The 22,877-nt window shown below is 59.1% G+C and overlaps 4 protein-coding genes across 14 annotated transcripts; 2 read left to right on the top strand and 2 right to left on the bottom strand.

Moving 5' to 3' along the window:
* Positions 1 to 452: 452 nt before the first annotated feature.
* Positions 453 to 8,598, bottom strand: FAM83E (family with sequence similarity 83 member E). The gene is made up of 5 exons (XM_069458358.1): positions 8,125 to 8,598; positions 6,911 to 7,078; positions 6,458 to 6,582; positions 2,458 to 2,896; positions 453 to 734 (listed from the first exon to the last, which is right to left on the bottom strand). The coding sequence occupies exons 1-5, from the start codon at positions 8,596 to 8,598 to the stop codon at positions 453 to 455; spliced, it is 1,488 nt and encodes a 495-aa protein (XP_069314459.1).
* On the top strand, positions 4,481 to 4,864 carry SPACA4 (sperm acrosome associated 4). Its single transcript, XM_069457215.1, has one exon. It carries the CDS (start codon positions 4,481 to 4,483, stop codon positions 4,862 to 4,864), a length of 384 nt encoding a protein of 127 aa, XP_069313316.1.
* A 1,918-nt stretch (positions 8,599 to 10,516) lies between the features above and the next one.
* RPL18 (ribosomal protein L18) lies at positions 10,517 to 14,241 on the bottom strand. 2 transcript variants are annotated; one of them, XM_069457075.1, is made up of 7 exons: positions 14,163 to 14,241; positions 13,047 to 13,133; positions 12,584 to 12,691; positions 11,994 to 12,092; positions 11,340 to 11,463; positions 11,066 to 11,135; positions 10,517 to 10,634 (listed from the first exon to the last, which is right to left on the bottom strand). In XM_069457075.1, the coding sequence occupies exons 1-7, from the start codon at positions 14,163 to 14,165 to the stop codon at positions 10,559 to 10,561; spliced, it is 567 nt and encodes a 188-aa protein (XP_069313176.1). In that variant the 5' UTR covers positions 14,166 to 14,241; the 3' UTR covers positions 10,517 to 10,558. The 2 variants fall into 2 exon arrangements, with proteins under 2 accessions (XP_069313176.1, XP_069313177.1); XM_069457076.1 differs by lacking the exon at positions 13,047 to 13,133 and having other exon boundaries at positions 14,163 to 14,201.
* A 280-nt stretch (positions 14,242 to 14,521) lies between these two features.
* Positions 14,522 to 22,728, top strand: SPHK2 (sphingosine kinase 2). Of its 10 annotated transcripts, none has more exons than XM_069458370.1 (7): positions 14,522 to 14,704; positions 15,580 to 15,730; positions 18,637 to 19,108; positions 19,950 to 20,099; positions 20,240 to 20,334; positions 20,421 to 20,536; positions 20,977 to 22,728. In XM_069458370.1, exons 2-7 carry the CDS (start codon positions 15,692 to 15,694, stop codon positions 22,073 to 22,075), a joined length of 1,971 nt encoding a protein of 656 aa, XP_069314471.1. In that variant the 5' UTR covers positions 14,522 to 14,704; positions 15,580 to 15,691; the 3' UTR covers positions 22,076 to 22,728. The 10 variants fall into 10 exon arrangements, with proteins under 10 accessions (XP_069314471.1, XP_069314472.1, XP_069314478.1 ...); XM_069458371.1 differs by having other exon boundaries at positions 14,522 to 14,558; XM_069458377.1 differs by having other exon boundaries at positions 14,522 to 14,558; positions 18,814 to 19,108.
* The last annotated feature ends 149 nt before the right edge of the window (positions 22,729 to 22,877 follow it).

Below are 22,877 nucleotides of genomic sequence, written 5' to 3' on the forward strand. Positions count from 1 at the left end.
GGCCCACCCCCGGCAGCTGTGTCCCCACAACTTTCCAGCCCCTCATTGTTCAGATCCTAGACTCAGTTTACCCACAGCTCCTGAGCGTGGTGGGTGCCGGGAGCGTCCCCTTTTGTCCCAAGGCTTCCCCACCTTGGCCCCCCACGATTCCAGCGGGGGCCGCTCAGCCAGGCCCCTCCCCAGAGAAGTCCGGACCCGCAGCAGGACGCGGGCTGTCGAGGATCCGCAGCTGGGGGAGACTTCACTTCCTGCCTGTTTGCCATTTTCTGGACTGTGACACTGAGGTCCGGGCTGGGCACTGGGTTTGCCCAAGTTCTAGAACAAGTGAAATAAGTCCCTTCCATTTCCCAGATACCAAGGCCGGACAGCAAGGCCAGCTGAGGCCTGGGGCTCTGAGCTGACATGTCATCCAGCTCTCCTCGGTGGGCAGCAGAGTGTGGCCCCGGCTCCTGTCAGGGCTGCCCCCCAAGTCCTGCGCGGGGGTCCCAGTCTGGCTGCCTGAAGCCTCTGGGCTCTGGGAGTTTGGACACAGCATCTTCACCCAACCTCCTCGGGCCTGGGGACAGATAGTGGAGGCGGCGCGGAGGGATGAGGGGCAGGGGACCGCCCCAGGGCTGGGACCAGGCCAGCGGAGGAGGACGGCTGTCGGCCTCGGCCCAGGGGCCCCCTCCAGTGCCCCGCTGCCGCATCAGGGCCTTGGCTGGGGTGTCCCTGGAGCCCCAGGACTTCTGGAGCTGTGGAGGGAAAGAGGGAGGTGAGAGGAGGCTCCTGCGGGCTCAGAGTCACCGAGGGAGGGAACGGGGAAGCAGATGGAGGGGGCAAGAGAGGTGGAGAGAGATGGAGGATGGGAGGGAGGGGAGAGCAGAGAGGGAGGCGAGGAGGTGAGGGAGCAGAGGGGAGGGGTTCGGGAGGGGGCAGGGGGCAGGAGGGAGATGAGAAGAGAGTGGGAGGTGAAAGGGGAGGGAGGAGGAGGGGTGGGGAGGAGGTGAGATGGGAGGAGAGATGCAGAGGAGGACGGAGGGAGGAGGATGAGGTCAGGCAACTCCCAAGGTGGGTGAGAAGGCCCTTGAGCCTTTAGAACCAGCAGGGGAGTGAGGGGTGCCCTGGGACCCCCAAACCCACAGAGGAGGTGAGGATCCATGTCCCCACCTGCGGCTTCTTAGCTGGGGAGGAACCGGAAGCATCTGGCAGCTGCCTGGGGGGAGCAAATATTTGCCCAGGGAGTGGATGGGGGTGAGGGTGGCTCGGGAGCAGGTGGGGGCGAGGACCTTGCCCCTGCCTGTCCCCTCCCCTCGGAGCTGGAGCCTTCACTGCCAGGGCCCGAGGGAAGCAGCCCCCTGGGCACGGCTCCCTCACCCTCAGGGGAGCCTGCCTCCAGCTCCCACTTAGCTATGGGGAAACTGAGGCTGGGGGGGGACACAGCTCACGGAGGACTGTACCCCAGGCCGGCTTGCACCTGGGTGAGTCCACCAGCTTCCCCCACGTGGCTCTGCTCCCACGCTCCCAGCAGCCCACTTTACAGCCAAGGAAGCTGAGGCTGGGAGAGAAAAAGTCGCCTGCCCAGGGGCCCCCAGTGAATTGGAACAGGCTCTGCCAGAACCCCTCGTCTAAACAGCTGGGGGATGGGGTGAGAGATCCCTCCGAGCCCCCCTAATCCCTTCCCTCTCCCCAGAACCCCCAAGGCACTCAAATCCGGGAAGCCAGGAGCAAGCAGGGCATTTAAAAGCCCCACTTGGGAGGCAGCCAGGGCTGAGTTCCAACCCCTCTCTGGCACCTCAGTTTCCCCATCTGAGAAGCGGGTGGGTTCAGGGCTGTGATGACACCCACTTCCTAGGGCTGTGGCAATGGTTAAGCTGAACCCCCTCTGCACAAGTTCTGGGGAGGGGGCCGGCCTGCGGCAAGGTGCCTGCGACAGGTCGTTGTCCCCACCTTGGGCAAGTTACTCGACCTCTCTGACCCTCCGCTTCCCGTCCATGAACGTGGGCATCATGAGAGCGTGGCCGCCCTGGCCCGGGATGAGGATGCCATGAAATAGATAAAAATAAATTCCATCTGGGGAATTTTTCGTTGTTACTATGATCATTCTCTTTCATTCATCCTCACGGAGTCCTAACCAAACCGAGACGGAGCGCCGTTGCTCAGCCCATTTCCTAGGTGCGAACACTGAGGGTCAGAGAGGGCAAGTCCTCGGCTCCGGCCCCTGAACTGCTGTGTCACGGCAGGATTAGCACCCGGGGCTCCTGGATCTCTGCCCCTGCCACCCATCGCCCTCCGCCCAGCACGCAGCGGGGTACAGGAAGTGGGGAAGGCAACTATGACTTCGGGAGAGCAGGCCTGCTGCTTCCTGCCCCTGTGCTGGGAGCAGAGCCCTGGAGCCCGGCTGTGTGACTGTGAGCAAGTGCCTTCCCCTCTCTGGGCCTCAGCTGCCTCCAGCCAGCAGCAGCCACTAGGTCTCACCTTGTCGTCGTCGCTGGAGCCCGACAGCTGGGACAGGCGGCTCAGGTCCCATAGGGAGCGGCTGGGCCTGGCCGGGGGGCCACTGGAGGTTCGGCCACGCTGTATGCTCCTTAGGATGTCACTGAGTGCGGGCCCCGGTGGGGCAGCGGACTCCTTGTCTCCCCTGAAGATGTGACAGGCAGCCAGGCGATGGGCCAGGGGGCCATCGGGTGGTGGAGGTGACGCGGGGGCCACAGAGCGGCGGCGGGCCACGCGGTGCGGGCTGCGGGCCAGCTGCAGGCCCCCCGTGATGCTGACCAAGGGGCCCTGAGGGGGTGCGGGTGGGAGAGGCCAGGAGGCCGCGTACAGTGTCCGGAACTCAAGGCTGAAGGCATCGACGATTTCCCCGGTCAGCAGGGTCACCAGGCCTCGGTGCAGGCGCGCGTCGCTCCATGTGAAGCTGGGGGCCACGCAGTGGGGGGTCAGGGTCTTGCACAGCCCCAAGAGGCCCAGCCTGGCCCCCAGCTGGGTCCCAGGGTCGGCTGTCTGACCTCAGGCAAGTCCTGACCTCTCGGGCCTCAGCTTCCCCCTCCGTAGAATGGGAACAACCAAGTACCTACCCCGGAGAGTTGAGTGAGGACACCCTGAGTTAAGATACTTATAGTATCATCTGGAATCTGACCGCGGTGCCAACCCAGGCTCTCCCCAGTCCCCACTGAGGACTTCACTACCTCAGTCTCCTCCTCTGGAAAGAGACGGGGTTAGTTTCCTGACATCCACAGGGATTGTCTTAAGACTCCACTGTCAGCCGGGCGCGGTGGCTCACGCCTGTAATCCCAGCACTCTGGGAGGCCGAGGCAGGAGGATTGCTCGAGGTCAGGAGCTTGAGACCAGCCTGAGCAAGAGCGAGACCCCCGTCTCTACTAAAAATAGAAAGAAATGATCTGGACAGCTAAAAATATATATAGAAAAAAATTAGCCGGGCATGGTGGCGCATGCCTATAGTCCCAGCTACTCGGGAGGCTAAGGCAGGAGGATCACTTGAGCCCAGGAGTTTGAGGTTGCTGTGAGCTAGGCTGACGCCACGGCACTCTATCCCGGGCAACAGAGCAAGACTGTCTCAAAAAAAAAAAAAAAAAAAAAAAAGATTCCACTGTCCTCAGACTTTCAGGCCAAAAAAAAGAGACTCCGCTGCTTCCTATAATAACTGCCATTTATTAAGCACTTGCTGTGTGCCAAGCTCTGGATGTTCCTGCTCTGTGCCTCAGTCTGCTCATCTGTGATATGGACCTAAACACAGGAAGATTCAAGTGGGGATCGAGCTCCCTGCACATGGCCAGGACTGAGAGCAGCGAGTGTGGCGGCCAGTGCCCTGCCTGTCCCCATTTTCATGGCGGTTAGTTAAAGCGCCCAGCATAGATCTTAACACATACATCTTGGCAAGTGCTCAGTAAACGTCCTCTTCTCTCCCAGCCTCTTTGGGATTAAATGAACCCAAGCCCGAATCCTGGCTCAGGGACCTCAGGCACGTCACTCTCCCTTTCCGAGCCTCAGTTTGCCCATCAGGAAAATGGGGTTGCCATGGAAAGTGTGAGGCTGAAGTCAAGCCCTCGGCGGGGCGGTGGGGCGGCGGGGCGGCACGCAGGAGAACACACAAGCCCACGGCCAGCTCGTCAGTGTGTTCAGAGCATCTTTGCCTTGGCAGAGTGGCGGAGTCCTCTGGATTGTGACACCCTTCCCCCCACCTGTGACCTCACCCTAGAGCAGCCAGTGGGAACCCTGAGGGGTCTGTGAGGTCACCTCATTCCACTCCACAGACTCCTGTCCGGCAGCAGCTGTTGGCTCGTCTCTGTCCCTAAGACTCGGAGAGGGACACAGAGCATTGGGAACCGAAGACATTCCACGTGCTGACCCTGGGAGGCCCGAACAAGGGGCAAACGTCGCGTGGGTGGGGGCAGTTCCCGGAGGTCACTCATTCAGCAGTTCCAGGAGGTGCAAGAAGCCCACGGCCTGGCTCGGGCACCGTCTACGCCGCCAGGCCACCATGGTCCTCGGTTGGCTGCTGCTTCTGGTGATGACTCTGCCCCTGGGCACCACGGATGTCAAGCAATGCTTTTTCTGTGAGCCCACCGACTCCACACACTGCCCTGCCACCCTCGTGCGCTGCGGCGAAGACGAGGACTGCTACACGGGCCACGGGGTGGCCCCAGGCACTGGTCCGATCATCAACAAGGGCTGTGTGCACACCACCAGCTGTGGCCACGAGGAGCCCGTCACCTACAACGGCGTCACCTACAGCCTCATCTCCTTCTGCTGCAGCGAGAACCTGTGTAACGATGCCCCCAGCCACGAGGGCAGTTGGACAGCAGGGACGGCCGCCAGCCTGGCGCTGGGGCTGGGCTTGCTGCTTCCTCACCGCGTGCTGTGACCAACAGGGGGGGCAGGGCCTGGGACTGGTCTCCCGCTCTGCCGCTCCCCATGCCCCCACCTCCCTCCCCCATTAAACGGCCTGAGGCCCTGCACAACCTCTCGTGGCCCTGGCTTCATCCATTCTAGGGCTGTCCGCCAGGAGCCCGGTGCTCGGCGAAGCACACTCAGGCCTGATTTGACAGTGGGGGACAGTCCCCGGGTTTGGTCACACTACTGTATTCCATGGGTTCTTAGACGCAGGTCTTCTCATATTTTCATTGGGATGTTTCTTTCCACGGGTTCCACCTTAGACTCGATGAAATGTGTTAAAAACTATATAACTAATAATAAATGACAGCTGACATTCACGGAGCACTTTGGATGTTTTGTGCCGGGCGCCACTATCGCACTGAATCCTCACATGCAGCTGGGATGGTCTCAACGCTAGCAGTTCTCAGAGTGGGGTCCTGGGACTGGCAGTATCAGCATCAACTGGGAACTTTCTGGAAATGCAGATTCCTGGGCTCTGTCCTGGGCAGTATGAATCGGGGTAGGCCCCCAAGCTGTGTTCCAACAAGTCCCCCTGGCGGTTCAGGTCCACACCCGAGGGTGAAAGCCACTGGGCTGGAGCAGTGGTTCTCAGCCGGCCACTCCGCTCTCCAGGGGACACCTGGCAATGTCTGGAGACTTTTTCAGTTGTCATAATTGGCAGGGGGGGTTGTGGCGGGTGGCGGGGGGTGTGATGCTACCGACATCTGCCGGGTTGAGGCTGAAGATTCGGCTCAGCCTCCTACCACGCACGCAACAGCCCCCCACAACAGAGAGGCCCCCAGTCCAAAATGTGTCTGCTACCTCTGTCGGGAAACCTTGTTCTAGAGGGACTAACCGAATCAGCCTGGTCTGCAGAGGGGAAAACTGAGGCACAGAGAGGTGAAGTATGTTGCCCAAAGTCACAAGCTAGTAACTGGCAGAGCTAGGCTCTGAACCCAGGCTGCCCGGCCCCGGAGTCCACGCCCCCCTCACCCCACTGCGGTGACCCTGTGAGGTAGGTGTTGTTATTAAACGCACTTTCCAGATGGGGAAACAGACTGAGAATGGGGGAAGCACCAGCCCAGTGTCCGAGGGCTCAGCAGTGGCTGAGCCAGGGTTCGGGGTCAGTCGGACCCCGAAGAAAGGAAAGGAGGAACGTGAGCCCATCTGTGGGCCAGGCCATTTGACACGGCTCTTCCTGTTTCACAGACACTCAGAGAGGTGAAGTTACTGACCCAGGCAGAGCTTGGGCTCCAATCCACGTCCTCCTGGTTTTGAACCCCCAGCCCCCAAACTGCAGGCCCAGTTTTCCAGATGAGGAAACACAAGGTCAGAGAGAGAAAGACTTACCAAAGCCACTACAGGCCGGCAGCAGGGCCAGCGCCGGCACCCAGGCAAGCCCGGCTCCAGCCCCAAGCCCATTCTGCTGCAAGGTATCCCCTCTCCAGGGAAGGGGGTTTTAGACCCATTTTACAGATGAGGAAAGAGAGGCCAGGAAAGGGGATGCCAGCTGTTCTCTAGCACACTGAGGGAGAGCTGGGTACAGAACACCAGGAGGCGTCAGGGTGGTGGGGGGTCATACCTGTAGGATCCTGAGATGACCCTGTCACCGTCAAGCAGCACGAACTTCTCCCGCACGTTTCCGCTCACCTGCCGTCGCCAGCGACTCTGGAAACTGCAGCCCCGCACGACGCGGATGTCCAGGTTCTGGTGGGGAGTGGGGTGAGGAGGGCACACCCCTGCTCAGGGGTCCCTCCAGGCTGGTTCTACCTGGGTGACCCATGACTCCGTAGAAGCGCCTGTCCCAGCTTCCCCAGACCCTCAGGCATCTCTTAGAGATACCCCAAACTCAGTGGTTCAAGACCCCATGGGAACATCCACCCCCGCAGGCACAGGCATCAGATCTCAGGGACCATCTCAGCTGGTGTCCACCTCAATGACCTCAGACCCACCCACCCCCCCCGGAAGGGCCCATCCCCGCTACCCCCAGGCCAGGGGAATGGAGACTCATGGGTCCCTCTGGCCCGGCCCCTACCTCCGTAGCCCAGGGGTTCAGCTCCAGCTGCTGGGCCAGTGCCAGGAAGGCGGGCAGCTGCTGGCGGTCCAGGAGCAGGTAGACAGGTACCCAGCGGCGTGTGGCGGCAGCCACCAAGTCCGAAAGCAGGTCTGGGTCAGTGAAGACATCCATGACCACGGCCACCAGCTGGGGGCGGGAAGAGGGGATGTGGACATGCAGATGGAGCCTTGGGTTTGGGGATAACCAGGGGGTCTGGGGGGCCTGACATCGGGGACCGAGGTACGGTGCCCTGAGTGCCGGGGGCTTAAGGGCCCGGCCTCCGTGGGGTGTTCAGGGGGCTGAAGGGGAGCCGGTGCCTGTGTGTGAATGAGGAAAAGGCAGCCCCTCCTGCAGCTCCCCCGCCCCGAACTGCAGGAAAACTGTCATTGTAAACCATGTCTACAATGGGGAACGGTGTCCCTTGATCTGTGACACTATGGTGCCCAAATGTCCACAGCAGCCTGGCTCCAGGGTCAGTGGCTGGATGCCCTTGCAGGGCACTGTGGGTAGCTCACTGCACTTCTGGGGCCTCGGGAGTGTCCTGGGTGCCAGGGGTGGGAGGGGTGACCTGCCAGGCCACTAAGGTGAGCTCTGGGGTGCTGAGAACCTGGATCTTGCAGGCAGAATAAAGCAGTGGTGACAAATCCTGACCCATCAGCCAGATGGCCTGGGTTCAAATCCCCGCTCAGCCACTTACAGGCAATAAATTTCACCGTGCCTTGCCTCAGTTTCTCCATCTCCTCAATGGCATAACCGTCTCGCCCTCCTGGGGCTCTTGGAAGATTACACACATTAACACGGACACTGAGACTGGGAGGGACAGAGCCATGGCTGCAGGGGACACCTGCGCCCGCCCCAGGGGGCTGGAGAGCCCGGCCTGGTGTTGGGGGATGGAGTGGCTGACTGCCACTGGGGGGGTCATAATTAGGTTCAAGGGGCATGGGGATGGCCAAGGGCACCCAGGTCTTGGGGAGAGGGTAGGGGTGCCCAGACCTGAGAGAGGAGAATGAGGTCTGGGAACGTAGAAAGTGTGGACTCCCGGGTTATAGGTCGTGGGTGGCGTGGACTTGGGTCCTGAGGGTACTTGTAAGTCCCGGGAGAACAAGGGAAAGACGCCTGGGTCCCAGTCCCAGGAGCTGGCTTGTGTGGATGACCAGGTCTGGGGAACGGACGCCCAGCCCCGAGGCACCCACCTTGTGGGCAGCCTGGATCTCCTGGCGCACCAGCTCCTTGAGGGGCGGGTGGCCCTCTGCAGGGGGCTGGGTATACAGCTGTGCCCGGGTGATACCCTTCCAGGCCGAGTCCACCGGCCAGCCCAGCCGCAGGACAGGCGCCGGCTGCTCCGACTGCCCGGGCCAGTAGGTCAGGCTGCCCACGTCCTCCTCGGTGGCAGTGGCTCCCTCTGCTGCCCCACTGGGCTCCGGCTTGGCTACTGGCCAATCTTCAGCTGCTGCTGCCAAGCCCTGGACTTCATCCCCGCTCAGGAAGGGCCACAGCCCCTCACGCTGCACGCAGGCCTGGAACGCCTCCGTGCCCTGGCTCAGCAGAGCCTCCAGGGCCAGCCGCTGGCCCTCGGAGTACAGGAATCCGGGGCTGGCCTCGGTCAGGGGCAGCACTCCAGCCCCGGACTCCTCTCCTTCCAGCGCTGCCAGCTGGGAGGCTGCCATTGGGGCCACTCGGGGAGGAGGACTACCACAGGCTGGGTCCCTGAGGGTCTGGTTGTCTTTGGGGGACCGACCATCTGGGGGTCTCCTGACAGGCAGATTCTATGTGGCCATCAGAGGCCTCCAGGGTGGCCCTGTAGAAGTCCAAATGGCTCCCTGTGGCTGTCCCTGACTCACTGACAGTCAGACTGCCCAGAGGACTAACCGTTGGATACCCCAGGCTGCTCAAACCAACTACCTGCCAGCCTCCAGCTAACACCATGCCTGGCTGGCGGCCCTCACCTTCCTGCCAGCTGTACCTGCTGGTCAGCTTGACCCCCTGACACCGTCTCTAACTGTATGACCCATTAGAAGGCCATCTCTGCTCAGTCACACAACCTCCAGCCTGCTGGTCACACAATGCCCCTAGGGACCTTCAGCTGTGCTGAACTTGGCCAGGCTAACCACTCACCCGCCCTGGCTGAAAGCTCGGCTTGACTGCCCACTTCCAGGCCACGGACTGTCCACCTGTGTCCACTCAAATGTCCCTAACTGAAGGCTGCTTGTTTGCCCCTCGTCAACAGCAAGGCTGACTTTCTTCCACTGTCTGGCAAACACCAATTGCTTTTGACAATCTCAGGATCTGACCGCTGTCTCCAGCTTAATCTGTCTGGGGGAGTTTTTGGCCGGCCAGCTGGCAGGCTCAGCAGCTCTCACCGGCAGACTCTCCGGGACAGGTCCCCATTGCTCCTGCTCTTTCAGCCTTGGAGGAACGCGCTCCAGCCTGAAGCCTCAGCGACCCCACCCCTCCCCTGTCAATCTGGAACCCAGCTCCCCGGACCCTCGCCCTCCTCAGGCTGCTACAGTGGAGGGTGACGTGCTCTATAGGGGTTTTCATCACTACGGAACTGGCCCGTGATCTCGACAGCCCATCTTGATTTGAGGGCACTAGCCAGGCACCGTTGCGCAGGTGGCCGCCCTGGCTGCGTCCCAGCCCTTGGAGCTGTTTCAGGCTGTCCTCTGATCTGAGCCCAGCCCTGGCCAAGCTGACCCCAGCCTGGATTTCTGCCTAAACTCTACCTGCCGGCTGCCCGCCCACTTTTTAGACAGGGGCCACTCCGTATCCCGTCCTGCCTGCCTCCCAAGCCTTAGCTGCCCCTTAGAGGCTCCCGACCCAACCTCGGGACTTTGAGCCGATTCCTGCAAACCGGCAGCTCCTCCTTCCAATCCCAGCAACCCAGGCGCTGCCTTCCTCCCGGCCACAGCGAGGAGCCCTGCAAAGAGAGGGAAGTAGAGCCAGGCCAGCCACCGCAGGCCCCATCCATGTACCGGCTGATCCCTGCACTCCCATCCCGTCCTTCCTTCTCTTGCCTTTTCAGAGGTGAGTACCAGGCGCTGGAAACCTCCAGCTTTTACTTCCGTGGCTCTTCCGGCTCTCTTGCCTCATTCATCGCGCTGCCTGGGATCTGGGGAACTCAGCCCCTTGTGTAAACATAGGAGGGCCGACCAACTGAAGTCTCTGGGAGGTCAGGGGCGCGGCTCTGGGAACACACATCCACTGGGCACTGGCCCAGGGACCTACTGCCCGCCCCCTCTACACTTCCCCGTCCAAGCCCTGCCCGCCCTCCCTAGCGACAGGGAAGGGTGCCGGGTCCTTTAATGGGGGGGCGGGGCAGGACAGATCCGAGAAGGAAGCAGGTGTGGGAACACCTGACACCTGGCTCTGATCCCAGGGGCCAGCCAGGGTCCAACGGTGTGGTGAGGTCCAGACTCCATTCAAGTGCAGAATCCGCCAGAGGGCGCTGAGCCCCAGGGGTGGGGGGTTCTGCTCCCAAAGTCTGGTCTTCACCGGCCACCAGTGAGCCGGCGGTCCCCAGACCAAATGCATTCTCACCCGCAGGAGCCAATCCCCCAACCCATTGCCTGAAAACACACAAAGCCATCAGCATCCAAAATCTTTTTAATAACAGAGTGGGGTCCAGGGTTAGTTTTTGTAGCCTCGGCTGGCCCGTCGGCCTCTGGCACGCTCGAACTTCCGGCCCTTGGAGCGGACATAGGGTCTGTGGGGAAAAGAGAGGGTGGCTGTCATATAGATGAGGACAGGGTGGCAGGCAGGACTCAGCAGTGACACTTGCACTAAGGAAGCAGCACAGGGCAAGGCCGTCAGCTGCTGCAAAAGCCCGGCAGTGCAGGGAGCCATGATGCCAGGACCGGCTGATGCAGAGTCTGCCCCAGGACCTGGAGGGTCGCAACCTGAGCACCCACCGCAACCTGAGCACCCACCGCAGGCTCCAGGCTCCCCCAGGATGTCCGGCCCCAGAGCCTGTATTTTAACACTATCTGCTCAGGAGCTCAACAGCGCTCTAAGCTGAGCTGAAGGAAAAACTGGGTAAGACGAGGCGGTAGGAGAGCTCTAGGAGGCCCAAGGCCCACAGAAGCAGCTGGAAGGGTGGCCAGGCCTGCACCTGCAGGATGGGGTTCTGATACTCACTTGGTGTGGCTGTGCGGGGTTCCTGGGGCCTTGCCAAAGTGCCGGTACACCTCTCTGCCCTTTCGAGGACCTGGGGAGGGGAGAACTGGCTGAGATGGGGACCTGGCAACCAGCTCCTGCAGGAAGCCTCCCTCCAACTGACCCTCACGGGGCGGAGAATGATTCGGGGTGGGAGGTGGGGTATGTGACCTCCTAGAGGTGGGAGGGTAAAGGCTGCCAGCAGCCACACAGCTCACTGTGACCCCCACAATGGGAACCACTGAGCCTCACTCACCGGAAAGCAGGACAGTGCCACGGCCCTTGGGGGAGTCCAGGGCCAGCTGGTCGAAGGTGAGGATCTTGCCCCCGGCCTTGAGGATGCGGGTGCGGGCCCGGCTGCTCACACGCAGTGCACACACCTGGGGGGACAGGGCGGGCAGGGTGAGAATCCCTGCATGGCCACCCAGGGCTGCTGGGACTCACCACCCACTGCGCTGGCTGCTTGCTGGGCCCAGCAACACCACTGTTTACTACCAGGAGCTCCCTGAGTTAACAGCAGCTGTTCTTAACACTTCAGATCTAGAAACTCCTTTAAGACCCTAATTCTAAGTGTTATTCTGTATAACGAAACTTGGACAAAAAAAAATTAAGGACGTGTTCAGGAGTGACAAATCTATGTTTGAACCCAGGCCAGCAGGCTTAAGAGTTAGCACTGTCCACAGTCTACAACAGGGAACAGGGTCCTCACACCACCAAAATGCCAACAAAGACCTGCATGCAATTCTAAAAGTCACCTGGACACACATGATGCTTGTCTCACGAGATGACAGACACCGAGGATGGACCGCAAGCCACCACAGCACAGCAGGTCTGAGGTCTGCGGACTCTACCGCGGCGCTTGTGCCCTTGACCCACACCCTAACACTGTCTAAGCCCCCATCCCACTCACCTTCAGTTTGGGCACCTCCTGAACCCGCACATCATCTGTTATGGTCCCCACAACCACAGCGGTCTTGTTTTCCCGGCCAGGAAGTTTCATCTTCCGGATCTGGGAGGGGTGGGAAGATGCATGTCTTAAGTCCTGGTGTTTAAATCCAATCCCCCTGGTTCTGGCACTCCCAGAACCAGGATTACTGTACCCCCTGAATAGGCTAAACCCATTCACCACACTCAAACTACAACAGGCTTCATCTCACGTCTGGCTTGGGCAAATCTCCAAATGAAAAATGCAAAAAAAAAAAAAAAAAAAAGCCACAAAAAAAAAAAAGCTTTTGAGATGTAAAACTCCTGCTCTATGACTGAAGCCTCAGGGCAGTCTCATGAAGCCACTTTGACCACCCCCACCTCACTATGAGAAGGAAACAGGCCCTGAAGCCAAGCCAGTTGCCCACAGAGCTCTGCACCCGGAACCGGCTGAGACAAGTCAGCGGGTGCTCAGATTGCTCCTGCAAAGCTCCAAGCCCACTCTCCCTCCCTTCCAGATAGACAAGACCCAGTGTCTCTCCAAGTCATCCTATGCTGCCTGGACCAGCCACTCACCATCCGGGAAAGGGACAGAGGTGGCCGATTGGTTCGACTCATAAACAATCTCTTCAGCACAACCTGGTTGAAGGTAGAGTTGGTTCGTCTGGCCAGAAACCTGTATAGCTGGAAGAGTAGGGAAAAATTAAGAATAAGAACCTGGGACAGTCCACTTCCTGCACAACTTTCTAATGATAAGACAATCAAACGATCATTTGGGGTAGAAGGACTTTATCGCTTTCCCCCATCCCAGTGAACTCAAGGGAGAGAACCGGGCCAGGTCCCTCCTGGCCAAGGACCCAGAAAGTCCCCTCCCCACTCCCAACCTGTACACACCCTAGATACTAAAAACATTGAAACTATGGGACACAACCAGATGCAGGAGCCTGCCCCGCAGGCCCGTGGTGCCAACACTAGAATGGAGGATCTGAAAGACAGATCTAGGGTGACCCTACCCAAAGATCTCAGGCCCCGCACTCACCTTGACCAAAAGCCTTAGGTAAATGTCCTGGCTCTTGGGCTCTTTTCGACGAACCTTTCGGTCCTTGTTGTGGCGGATATCGACTCCCTGCAGGGGTGAAAGGACAACCATGGACCCAGTTCTGAATCAGGCCATTTACCCCTTCAATGTTCACAATTATTACTTACCTCCAAGACTGAGCTGGGCCCCAAACTCTTGACACACCAGCTCAATTCCCAGGTCCACCACTGGGAGACCTTGGACCACAAATGACCCCTCCATAAAAAGGGGATATATACAAAGCCTTCCCCACGTGGCACAGTACCTTGCAACACCTTAACAGAGTATCCAAATTAAACAGTAATGGCAACAAATCTTTGCATGCCCTATCTCCTTCAATCCAACAACTCTATGAGGAAGTTTGTTATATCCACTTTAAAGTTGAGAAGCCCACCATTCCCACTACTTCCCCGCCCTCCTTTTCTGAGTTAAATGAGGTTTTTCAGATTGTCCTACTAATTGTAAGGAACTATTTAAACATCAATAGTTCCCACTTACTTAGCAATTACAGTTTGGAAGACCCTGTGACGAGCACTTCCTGTTATTTCTTCCTAAATGCACAAATTTATGGGAGGAGATTACTATGTCCCCGTGAAACGACAGACACGGGAGCACAGGCCTGGAAAGGAACACAGGTAGGCAGAGATCTGAGACTCTCAAGGCCGCCTGGCTCCAGAACCCGGGTATTTAACTCTCGACCCTGCCCCCAAGAACCCAACTCTCCAGACTAAGAAGTGACAGGCAGCAAAGGCAAGTGGTTAACAGTGGCTGCGGGGCCAGCCAACTGGGTACGAATCCTGGCTCCGCCAATTCCTGGCTTCGTGACCCCAATCATATCACTTAACCTCCTAGTACCTCAATTTGGTCATCTATTCAATGGAGACGATAATGTAAGGAGACAAGAAGAGCCACAGGATCCATCCCTGGTCTCCGGGCTCCCACAGTGGCCCCCCGCCTCGGGAGTTGCCTCCTTCGGACACTCGCGGAACCCCTGCCTCTCTCCGGCATGCCCCCAGCCCAAGATCGCGGCGGATGGCGGCGGATGATCAAGCCCTGAACGCCGCAAAGCGAGCTCACCATGATGGCGCCTCCTGCTCCGCCAGGTTCAGAAAGAGAGAACGGGCCCGGAATGGGCGGGGAAAGCCTCCAGAGCGTGGCGCCGTCGTGACGTCACATGAGCGCGACACGCCGCTCTACCACTCTCCGAGCTTCTCTGTGGCGAGTTGGATGACTGGAATAGGGCGGAGAAACAACCAAAGAGGAAGCAACGCAACGACAAGGAGGGAAGGGCCAGCACGTCGGGGGCCTCTCTGGCCCTACCCAGGTACTGTTCTCTATAGTTTTCCGGAAGAAGGATTTTGGGAGCGAGTGAGATGCGTGGAGCTAGGAGGACTCGTCGCACGGTGACGCTCTGGCCCGACGCCGACGGCCTCTCGGTGACTTCCGGAGGACCCGGCGGGCCGAGTATTGGAGGTGAGGAGGCGGGGCTGGCAGGGCTAGTCCGGGCCTGGGAAAACCTCTGACCCCACGCGTTGGGCGTTTCCTTACCAGGTTCACCTCTGCCTTATCTCGCGCTTCACTTCCTAGGCGCAGCCGCAGCTCGGAAAGTCCTACTTGAGGTCTAACCTGAGATCTTCTTGCTGCAGCTCAGTTTGTAGCACCCTGTATTTAAACCTTTTTGGTTCAGCTTCTCCCCCTATCCCCAGACGGCTCTTCCCTGACCCCTCCTCAGCCTCCTTCACCGGTGGGCTGCTTTTTCCAGCCAGAAAGTTTCAGCTGGCCCAGCAGTTTCGGTGTGAGGGATGTGCACGGTACTGTAGCGCAGAGAAGGCACACTGAGGCCCAGGTTTGGGGGATGGGGTGGAGGGGGGATGGGTAAACAACTCCTGAAAGGGAAGGGAAGAGAGGCCTAGAGGGAGAGAGACAGTTTCAGAGAAGAGGAAGAATGGAGTCCCAGTGGGTGGGGGAAATGGAGGCCCATGGGGTGGGAAGGAGACCTAGAAAAAGGGGGGAGATGGAGACCCAGGGAGAATTAGAGACATAGAAATATGGTGAGATGGAGCCTTGCCAGGCTGTGACCAAATTCAAATCCTGGTTCTGCTACTTACAAATGCTGTGACCTTAGTCAAGTCACTTAACTTCTCTGTGATCTTGGACAAATCACCTAACCTCTCTGGGCCTTACTTTCCTTATCTACAAAGAGGGATAATAATAGGCCTGGCATGTAGGGTATGTTTCAGGATTATGTAGGTTAATAAAAGTGCTTAGGTCAGTGCTTTGCACATAATAAAAGCTCGATGAAAAGTAGCCGTCACTCCTATTAATAGCACTTATTGGGTGCAACAAGATGGACTGGGTGGGGCAGTGATGGAGCTGACCTCTTTTTTCCTTCCTCAGGGAGGCCCTTGTCTCTTGGTCCTCGGGCACAGTGAGCCTGTCAGGGCCTCCTGCAGTTGGCTCTCAATGCTCCTACTCAATTACCTCTCCTCCACAGAGCCAAAGGCAAGGCGTGGACAGTGAGGCCTGACTCCTTGCCCGTGCCACCCTCCTATGACATAAGACCCAGGGCCAGGGTCCTGTTGATGTAGCAGAGAGAGAGCCAGCACATGAATGGACACCTCGAAGCAGAGGAACAGCAGGACCAGGTAAGGGCCCATCTGACAGCCAAGATCATCATACGGTGGGAACACCTCATCTGAGGCCCTTCTGTCTGTGATCTCAGATCTTCTCTCTCTGTTTCACAGATAGGGGCTCTGAGGTGGAGAATTCAGGGCTTCTCAGAGGTCACGCAGCCAGTCTATCCCCCTTTTTTCCTCCTTTTCCCTCATTTCTGTGACTTGGTCTCTGTGTTTGAGCCTTAGCCTCTTTGGTCAGTGTCTCTATCTTTTTTTCCCCCACAGTCCCAAGCTTGGTGTGTCCCTGTCTCGACCTCTTTCTCTCTGCATCACCTTGGCACATATCATCTGGTGCTGTTGCTACTGTGGGTTGAAAGCAAGTTACGTAGTTTGGGATTAAGTGAACTTCTTCCTACATTTGTCTCTTTCTAGTGACCTCTGTCCCTATCTCCTGCTCTCTCTGCAATTCCATCTGTTTCTAGATCTCCTAATATATGCTTACTTTGCTTTCTTTCAGTTTCACCATGTCTTTGCCTCTGTGTGTCTGTCAACATCTTCACTTTCTCTTTGTCTCAGTTCCTCTCAGCCTCTGGGCTTCCAACATTCTCTACCTCCCTTACCCTTGATCTAAAGGTCTGAGGCAGATGCTGTCCCCCTCTCCCTTTGTGTCTCTGACTTGCCATGTGACTGGATCATTCACTGGGCAGATGTTTATCTCATGCTGCCTCCAGGCTGGTTTGAGCCTAAGGTAAATAGCTTGTGAGGAATGAGCCTCTTCTCCCTGATTTTCATTCCATAAGCGTCTGTCTCCATCTGTCCCTGTGTCTATCATTTTCTGGGTTTTCTTGGGTCCTTACCTTGCACATTTTCAGTCCCACTGTTTTGGTCTTTTCGTCTATATATCTCTGCTTTTCCCTGTGTCTCTCTGACTCTGTAACTGTCTGAAAAATAAACACTTCTCTCTTTCTCTGTCTCTCCCCCCAACTCTCTTATTGCCTCTGACCCTGCTTCTCTGGGTCTCTGTCTTTTACTAACTCCCTTTCCATGTCTTTCGACCTTTGTTGCCTCTGCCTCTGCAGTTAAGGAACTCCTCCCCCACGCCTCTTTTCTTTCACCAACGCGATGGATGGGACAGGCCCACTTGCTCTCAACAAAGATGGCGGCAACAGCGCCGCGACGCCGTCTCTGCTGCGTGTCTGCCCTTACCTACGATGGCGCCCGGTCTCGCTAAGCGCGATGCCCCGCCCAGTTCTCGGGCTCTCCGCGGCCGACCCCTGTGCTAAGCTCGCGAGTTGGCTATCCCCGCCCCCCTCGTGCTCTAATTGGTGTGACTCAGGCCGGTCGCGCGGCCATTGGCTGAGCGGATGCACACCCTCCTCCCACCCCTAGGTCTTATGGGGGCGGTTGGTGCTGACTTGAGGGGCCGCCTGGAGGAGGACCTGGCGTGTGAGGAGGGTGCGGGGGTCGGTGCAGGGACTAGAGTCGGGGGACTGAGGGGTCGAGAGGAACAGATACGTAGGCCCGGGACTGGGATACCAGGGGTGGGAGATGGAGATGGAAAACGAGGACCGGGACTGAGGGATCCAGGGATGGAAACCCAGGCCTGGGACTGGGTTCTGGAAATAGAGTGGGAATGGAGGCTCGGGACCGAGGGACCCAGGCACAAAGACTCAGGCCTATGGATTGGGGACCAATGGATGGTGACCCAGGCCCAGGTCTCGGGTACCCAGGGACAGAGACCCAGGCCCAGGACTGGAGGACGTGTAGGGCTCTGTTCTTCAGCCTGATTTGAGGTTCCCATAAGGGGGCCGGTGCAAGTCAGCAGACACCCTGGGCCTGCAGAAGCCACCCAGGGCAGTGGGGCAGAGGTAGTTCGGGAGGGTGAGTCCACAGATGGGGGTGTGTTTGGACTGCTCTGGGCCCGGGGAAGGTGAGGGGCAGGACTGGCAGGTGGCTGGGTGGGGCAGTGAGGAACAAAGGTGAGCAGAAAGGAGGAGGAGGAGAAGGAGGCAGAAGCAGGGCAGAGGGCAGGGGGAGGGAAGGGACCTCAGTCCCGGCTCCCACCCGCTCCGTGGAGAGCAGGCGGCCAGACACCCAGGTCAGTGCTCAGGGACCAGCTCTTGGCCCCTGCCCCTTGCAGGTGCTTGCATGTGGCTCCTCTCTGACTGACCCCTTAGTCCCTCTGTGTCCATCCCTTCTCTCCACCTGTTCACATCCCTGCCTCCTGCCTCTCCTACCTATTCTCCCTTTGTCTGTTGCCTTTCTCACTCGGGTGAGAAACTCTTACTCTCCTAAGTATCTTTCGCCGTCCTGGATTTCATCTTAATGAAGCTGTTTGTCTCCTCTCAGTGTTTCTCTGGCTCTCAGACCTTATCCCAACCTTGTTTGTGTCTGAGCGTCTAGCTGTTTACTCTCTGCACCTGGAGGTGACTCCATGTGTGGGGTGTCTTTCTCAGTCATTGCATGTTTATTTCTGTGTATGTCTCCACTGTCCAATCCTCCTCGTGTGCCTTATTTTTTCCCAAAGCCCTTATCATCGCCCAACACACTATATACTTTACTCCTGTATCTTGCTTTTCTGTTTTCTGATTAGAATATAAACCCCATGAAGGCAGGGATTTTTTTGTCTGTTTTGTTCCCTGCTGTGTTTGCAGGGCCACTAGCATCATGATTGCACATAGAGGGACCTGAATCATTATTTGGAGAATACATGCCTGGGTCTCTGGGCCCTTCAGGATGCTGGCCTTCCTGCCCAGTTGACCTCTGCCTCACATCCTCAGGGTCTCCCCACGCTTGTCTGGGCCTGTCTGTCTCTGATGCTCCTGTATCACCTGCCACTGCCCCTCATCGTCTCCTCCTGTCCACAGGCCCTGCCCCTCCCTCCACCTGCCATGGGGGTCCTGGACTCTGACCCCTGCCCTCCTCCCTTCCCACAGAAGCCGGACCAGGAGCTGACTGGGAGCTGGGGCCACGGGCCTAAGAGCACCCTGGACAGGGCTGAGGCCATGGCCCCGCCACCACCGCCATTGGCTGCCAGCACCCCGCTCCTACATGGCGAGTTTGGCTCCTACCCAGCCCGTGGCCCACGCTTCGCCCTCACCCTCACATCGCAGGCCCTGCACATACAGCGGCTGCGCCCAAAACCTGAAGCCCGGCCCCGTGGTGGCCTGGTCCCGCTGGCTGAGGTCTCAGGCTGCTGCACCCTGCGAAGCCGCAGCCCCTCAGACTCAGCAGCCTACTTCTGCGTCTACACCTACCCTCGGGGCCGGCGTGGGGGCCGGCGCAGAGCCACCCGCACCTTCCGGGCAGATGGGGCAGCCACCTACGAAGAGAATCGTGCTGAGGCCCAGCGCTGGGCCACTGCCCTCACATGTCTGCTCCGAGGACTGCCGCTGCCTGGGGATGGGGGTGAGGTTCTGGGCAACCGCTCTTGTCCTAGGGCCACCTTGGTGTCTCTGCAGAACTCCCCTGTGGGCATCTCTGTCTCTATTTTTGTGTGTGTCTGTCTGTGTGATATGTTTCTCTGAGTCCACTGAACGAGTGATACACAGACAGGGAAGGGCTACAAATGGAACAAAAACACAGGCAGAGAGAATGATTCATAGCTGATGCTCTCTTGCTAGATTTCTGTGTCTGTCCCCTACCCCCTTTCATGAGTCTTGACAACAGGAGCTATCAGAGGCTCCTGGGCTGGTGAGAGCAGTAAGCTGAGACATGATCAGTCCCCACGCAGGGGGATGGGTGCCAACAGTGGCCTCCTACGGCATCTCAGGAGCCCAGAGGTGGCTCTAATCCAACCTGTGGAGGGTCAGAGAAGGCTTTTAGACAGAGCTTCCTGCCCCCCAGGGTCCTCAATTGGTTCAGGAAGGTAAAGGTTGGAGGCTCTGGTGAGCTCCCTTGGTCCTCCAAGGTCCTGCTGGCTCCCTGGGGCCCCTAGATGGTACAGTGAGGGGTGGAGGAACCTGATCCTGAGGAAAGTGGGAAACATAGCTTCTGTGCCCTCCTCCATGTGGGTCCAAGGGGCATTTGGTTTCACATCCAAGCTCTGCCTTTGTCTCAGCACCTGGGAGAGGGGGGCGGGGCTGCATACCTGGGCCTGACCCCCAGGAGAGGGCTGGGAGAGGAAAACTGCCAGCAAGCTCCAGGTGCCAGCGCCCCACCCATTCCTTTAGGGGCTGTTTGAAGGGATTGTTTCCACGGTGAGGGGCGTGGGTCTCTGGCCTCTGTAGACCCTACCCTCTCTCCGCAGAGATCACTCCTGAGCTTCTGCCAAGGCCACCCCGGTTGCTCCTGCTGGTCAATCCCTTTGGGGGGCGGGGCCTGGCCTGGCAGTGGTGTAAGAACCACGTGCTGCCCATGATCTCTGAAGCTGGGCTATCCTTCAACCTCATACAGACAGGTAAGGACCGTGTCAGGATGGGAGGTCGGGGCTGGGGGCTAGGACTCCTGAGTCCCAGGGAACAAAGTAGTGGGTGGGACTGCTGGGTCCTGGAGGGGTGGGTGGGACAGCCTGCCTAACTGCCTGGTTTCCCACATTAGAACGACAGAACCACGCCCGGGAGCTGGTCCAGGGGCTGAGCCTGAGTGAGTGGGACGGCATCGTCACTGTCTCAGGAGATGGGCTGCTCTATGAGGTAGAGCAGGAGTACCCTTTCCCTGAGCCCTGGGGGACTGCCCAGTCTGGGACCAGGACCCAGGCATCTGGTCTCCCACCCTCCAGGTGCTGAACGGGCTCCTAGATCGCCCCGACTGGGAGGAGGCTGTGAAGATGCCCGTGGGTATTCTCCCTTGCGGCTCGGGCAATGCGCTGGCTGGAGCAGTGAACCAGCGTGGGGGGTAGGTCGGGGGCTCCTGCTGGGGAGGCTGAGGATAGCATGAGGAGAGGGATGAGCCCTCCTGGGTAACAGAGACCTCCACCACTCCCCCTCAGCCAAGTAAGCCAGTGTGGCTGTAGGATGCTTCACCCCCAGCTCCTGGGCATTTTTACCTGGCACGTCCCCAGCTGTATCCCTAGAGTCTAGAACTGGGCTTGGCACACTGAGGGCACTCAATGAATGCTTATGGAATGAAAGAACTGACAGGGGGCCTGGCCTGGCCCCGTAAAAAGAGTCTACCTGGAGGTGGCCACCCGCTGTGGTGGGCTCAGGGCCCTGGCCTCCCTGGTTCCAGCCCGTCTGCTTCCCTGCCTGCCTGTGTCTCTCTGCCCCTGCCCTGCGTTCTGCTCTCACCCAACCCCATCTGCTCTTTCCCACTGTGTCTGTCCTTTGGCTGTGAAGGTTTGAGCCAGCCCTGGGTCTCGACTTGCTGCTCAACTGTTCACTGCTGCTTTGCCGGGGTGGCGGCCACCCATTGGACCTGCTCTCCGTGACACTGGCCTCAGGTTCCCGCTGTTTCTCCTTCCTGGCTGTGGCCTGGGGCTTTGTGTCAGACGTGGATATCCAGAGTGAGCGCTTCAGGGCCCTGGGCAGTGCCCGCTTCACCCTGGGCACAGTGCTGGGCCTTGCAACATTGCACACCTACCGTGGACGCCTCTCCTACCTCCCTGCCACTGGGGAGACTGCCTCACCCACCCCCACCCATGGCCTGCCCCGAGCCAAGTCAGAGCTGACCCTGGCCCCAGACTCAGCCCCGCCCATGGCCCACTCACCCCTGCATCGATCAGTGTCTGACCTGCCCCTGCCCCTGCCCTTGCCTCAGTCTGCCCTGGCCTCCCCTGGCTCGCCTGAACCTCTGCCCATCTTGTCCCTCAATGGTGGGGGCCCAGAGCTGGCTGGGGACTGGGGTGGGGCTGGGGATGCTCCTCTGTCCCCGGATCCACTGCTGTCCTCACCTCCAGGCTCTCCCAAGGCAGCTCTACTCTCACCTATTGCTGAGGGGCCCCCAGAAATTTCCCTATCCTCTGGGCTCCCGCCTCCCACCCCTAATGCCCCAGTAGCAGTGTCTACCTGGGGCCCACCAGACCACCTGCTGCCTCCACTGGGCACCCCACTGCCCCCAGACTGGGTGACGGTAGAGGGGGACTTTGTGCTCATGTTGGCCATCTCGCCCAGCCACCTGGGCGCTGACATGGTGGCGGCTCCCCACGCACGCTTTGATGACGGCCTGGTGCACCTGTGCTGGGTGCGAAGTGGCATCTCGCGGGCCACACTACTGCGCCTTTTCCTGGCCATGGAGCATGGTAGCCACTTCAGCCTGGGCTGTCCGCAGCTGGGCTATGCTGCGGCCCGTGCCTTCCGCCTTGAGCCCCTTACTCCTCGCGGTGTGCTCACGGTGGACGGGGAGCAGGTGGAGTATGGGCCGCTGCAGGCGCAGATGCATCCTGGCCTCGCTACTCTGCTCACTGGGCCTCCTGGCTGCACTGGACTGGAGCCCTGAACCCAACCAAACTCGGAACCCGCCGGGGGCGGGGCCTACATTCCAAGGGGGCGGGGCCTGAGCTAGGGCGGAAGGCCTGGCTGCCAAATTTGGGGCGGTGGCTCCCACGTGCAAGGGCCTTGGCCCTATCTCAGGATTGTGCCCGCCCTCAGGAGAGCCGACGTGACGCTGGAGAGTGGTCTGAGTTCCAGGGGGTGGGTGTCGTCATGGTTAGAGATAGATGGGCTCCTCCCCCGGATAGTGCCTGACCAAGAGGGTGGGGCCTGGCCTCTAAGCCTTGGCCACCCCTAAGTCAGCCCTGACCCCCGCGTCCGGCTCGTTGAAGGCCAGGGCGGCTGAGGGCGGAGCCTGTCTTAAGCGTCGCCCATTGACGGTGCCTGGAATGTACGAGCCGGCGGAGGCCTTAGTTAATTGGCCGGTCAGGGCCCGGGTCTCGCCCTATCCACTCCGGTGCCTCCACTTAACTGGCCAATCAGCCCAGGAGGGGCAGGTTCCCCGGGGCCGGCGCTCGGATTTGCACTAATGTTCCTCCCTCCGCGGGTGGGGGTGAGGAAATTCATCTCTCTTGTTCTGTCTCATTTTTGTCCCCCCTCCCCAATCTAAAAGCAATTGAAAAGGTCTATGCAATAAAGGCAGTCGCTTCATTCCTCCCAGACCTTCTGCCCTTCCTACATATGACGGCAGCGCCTGCCTTTTACGGACAGCAGCCCGGATCTGCCCACGGGCTGTAGCCAGTATGACCTGCTGGCCTTGAACCCGGGCCAGGGAGCTGCCTCCTCCTCCACAACAGCTGGCTCTGGGG

Source organism: Eulemur rufifrons, chromosome 24 (assembly GCF_041146395.1).
Source record: "Eulemur rufifrons isolate Redbay chromosome 24, OSU_ERuf_1, whole genome shotgun sequence".
NCBI classification, from domain to species: domain Eukaryota; kingdom Metazoa; phylum Chordata; class Mammalia; order Primates; family Lemuridae; genus Eulemur; species Eulemur rufifrons.

Excerpts from the sequence above, each read along its gene's own strand:
- SPACA4 (XM_069457215.1), top strand. The coding sequence starts at position 4,481 with ATGGTCCTCGGTTGGCTGCTGCTTCTGGTGATGACTCTGCCCCTGGGC.
- FAM83E (XM_069458358.1), bottom strand. The coding sequence starts at position 8,598 with ATGGCAGCCTCCCAGCTGGCAGCGCTGGAAGGAGAGGAGTCCGGGGCT. Across the intron at positions 7,079-8,124 it reads AGATCCAGGCTGCCCACAAG|CTGGTGGCCGTGGTCATGGA; the intron begins GTGGGTGCCTCG and ends TCCCGCCCCCAG. Across the intron at positions 6,583-6,910 it reads TGAACCCCTGGGCTACGGAG|AACCTGGACATCCGCGTCGT; the intron begins GTAGGGGCCGGG and ends ACTCCCCACCAG.
- RPL18 (XM_069457075.1), bottom strand. Across the intron at positions 12,692-13,046 it reads ACCTAAGGCTTTTGGTCAAG|CTATACAGGTTTCTGGCCAG; the intron begins GTGAGTGCGGGG and ends CTACTCTTCCAG. Across the intron at positions 12,093-12,583 it reads CTCTGTCCCTTTCCCGGATG|ATCCGGAAGATGAAACTTCC; the intron begins GTGAGTGGCTGG and ends CACCCCTCCCAG.
- SPHK2 (XM_069458370.1), top strand. The coding sequence starts at position 15,692 with ATGAATGGACACCTCGAAGCAGAGGAACAGCAGGACCAG. Across the intron at positions 15,731-18,636 it reads CAGAGGAACAGCAGGACCAG|AAGCCGGACCAGGAGCTGAC; the intron begins GTAAGGGCCCAT and ends CCCTTCCCACAG. Across the intron at positions 20,537-20,976 it reads GCAGTGAACCAGCGTGGGGG|GTTTGAGCCAGCCCTGGGTC; the intron begins GTAGGTCGGGGG and ends TTGGCTGTGAAG.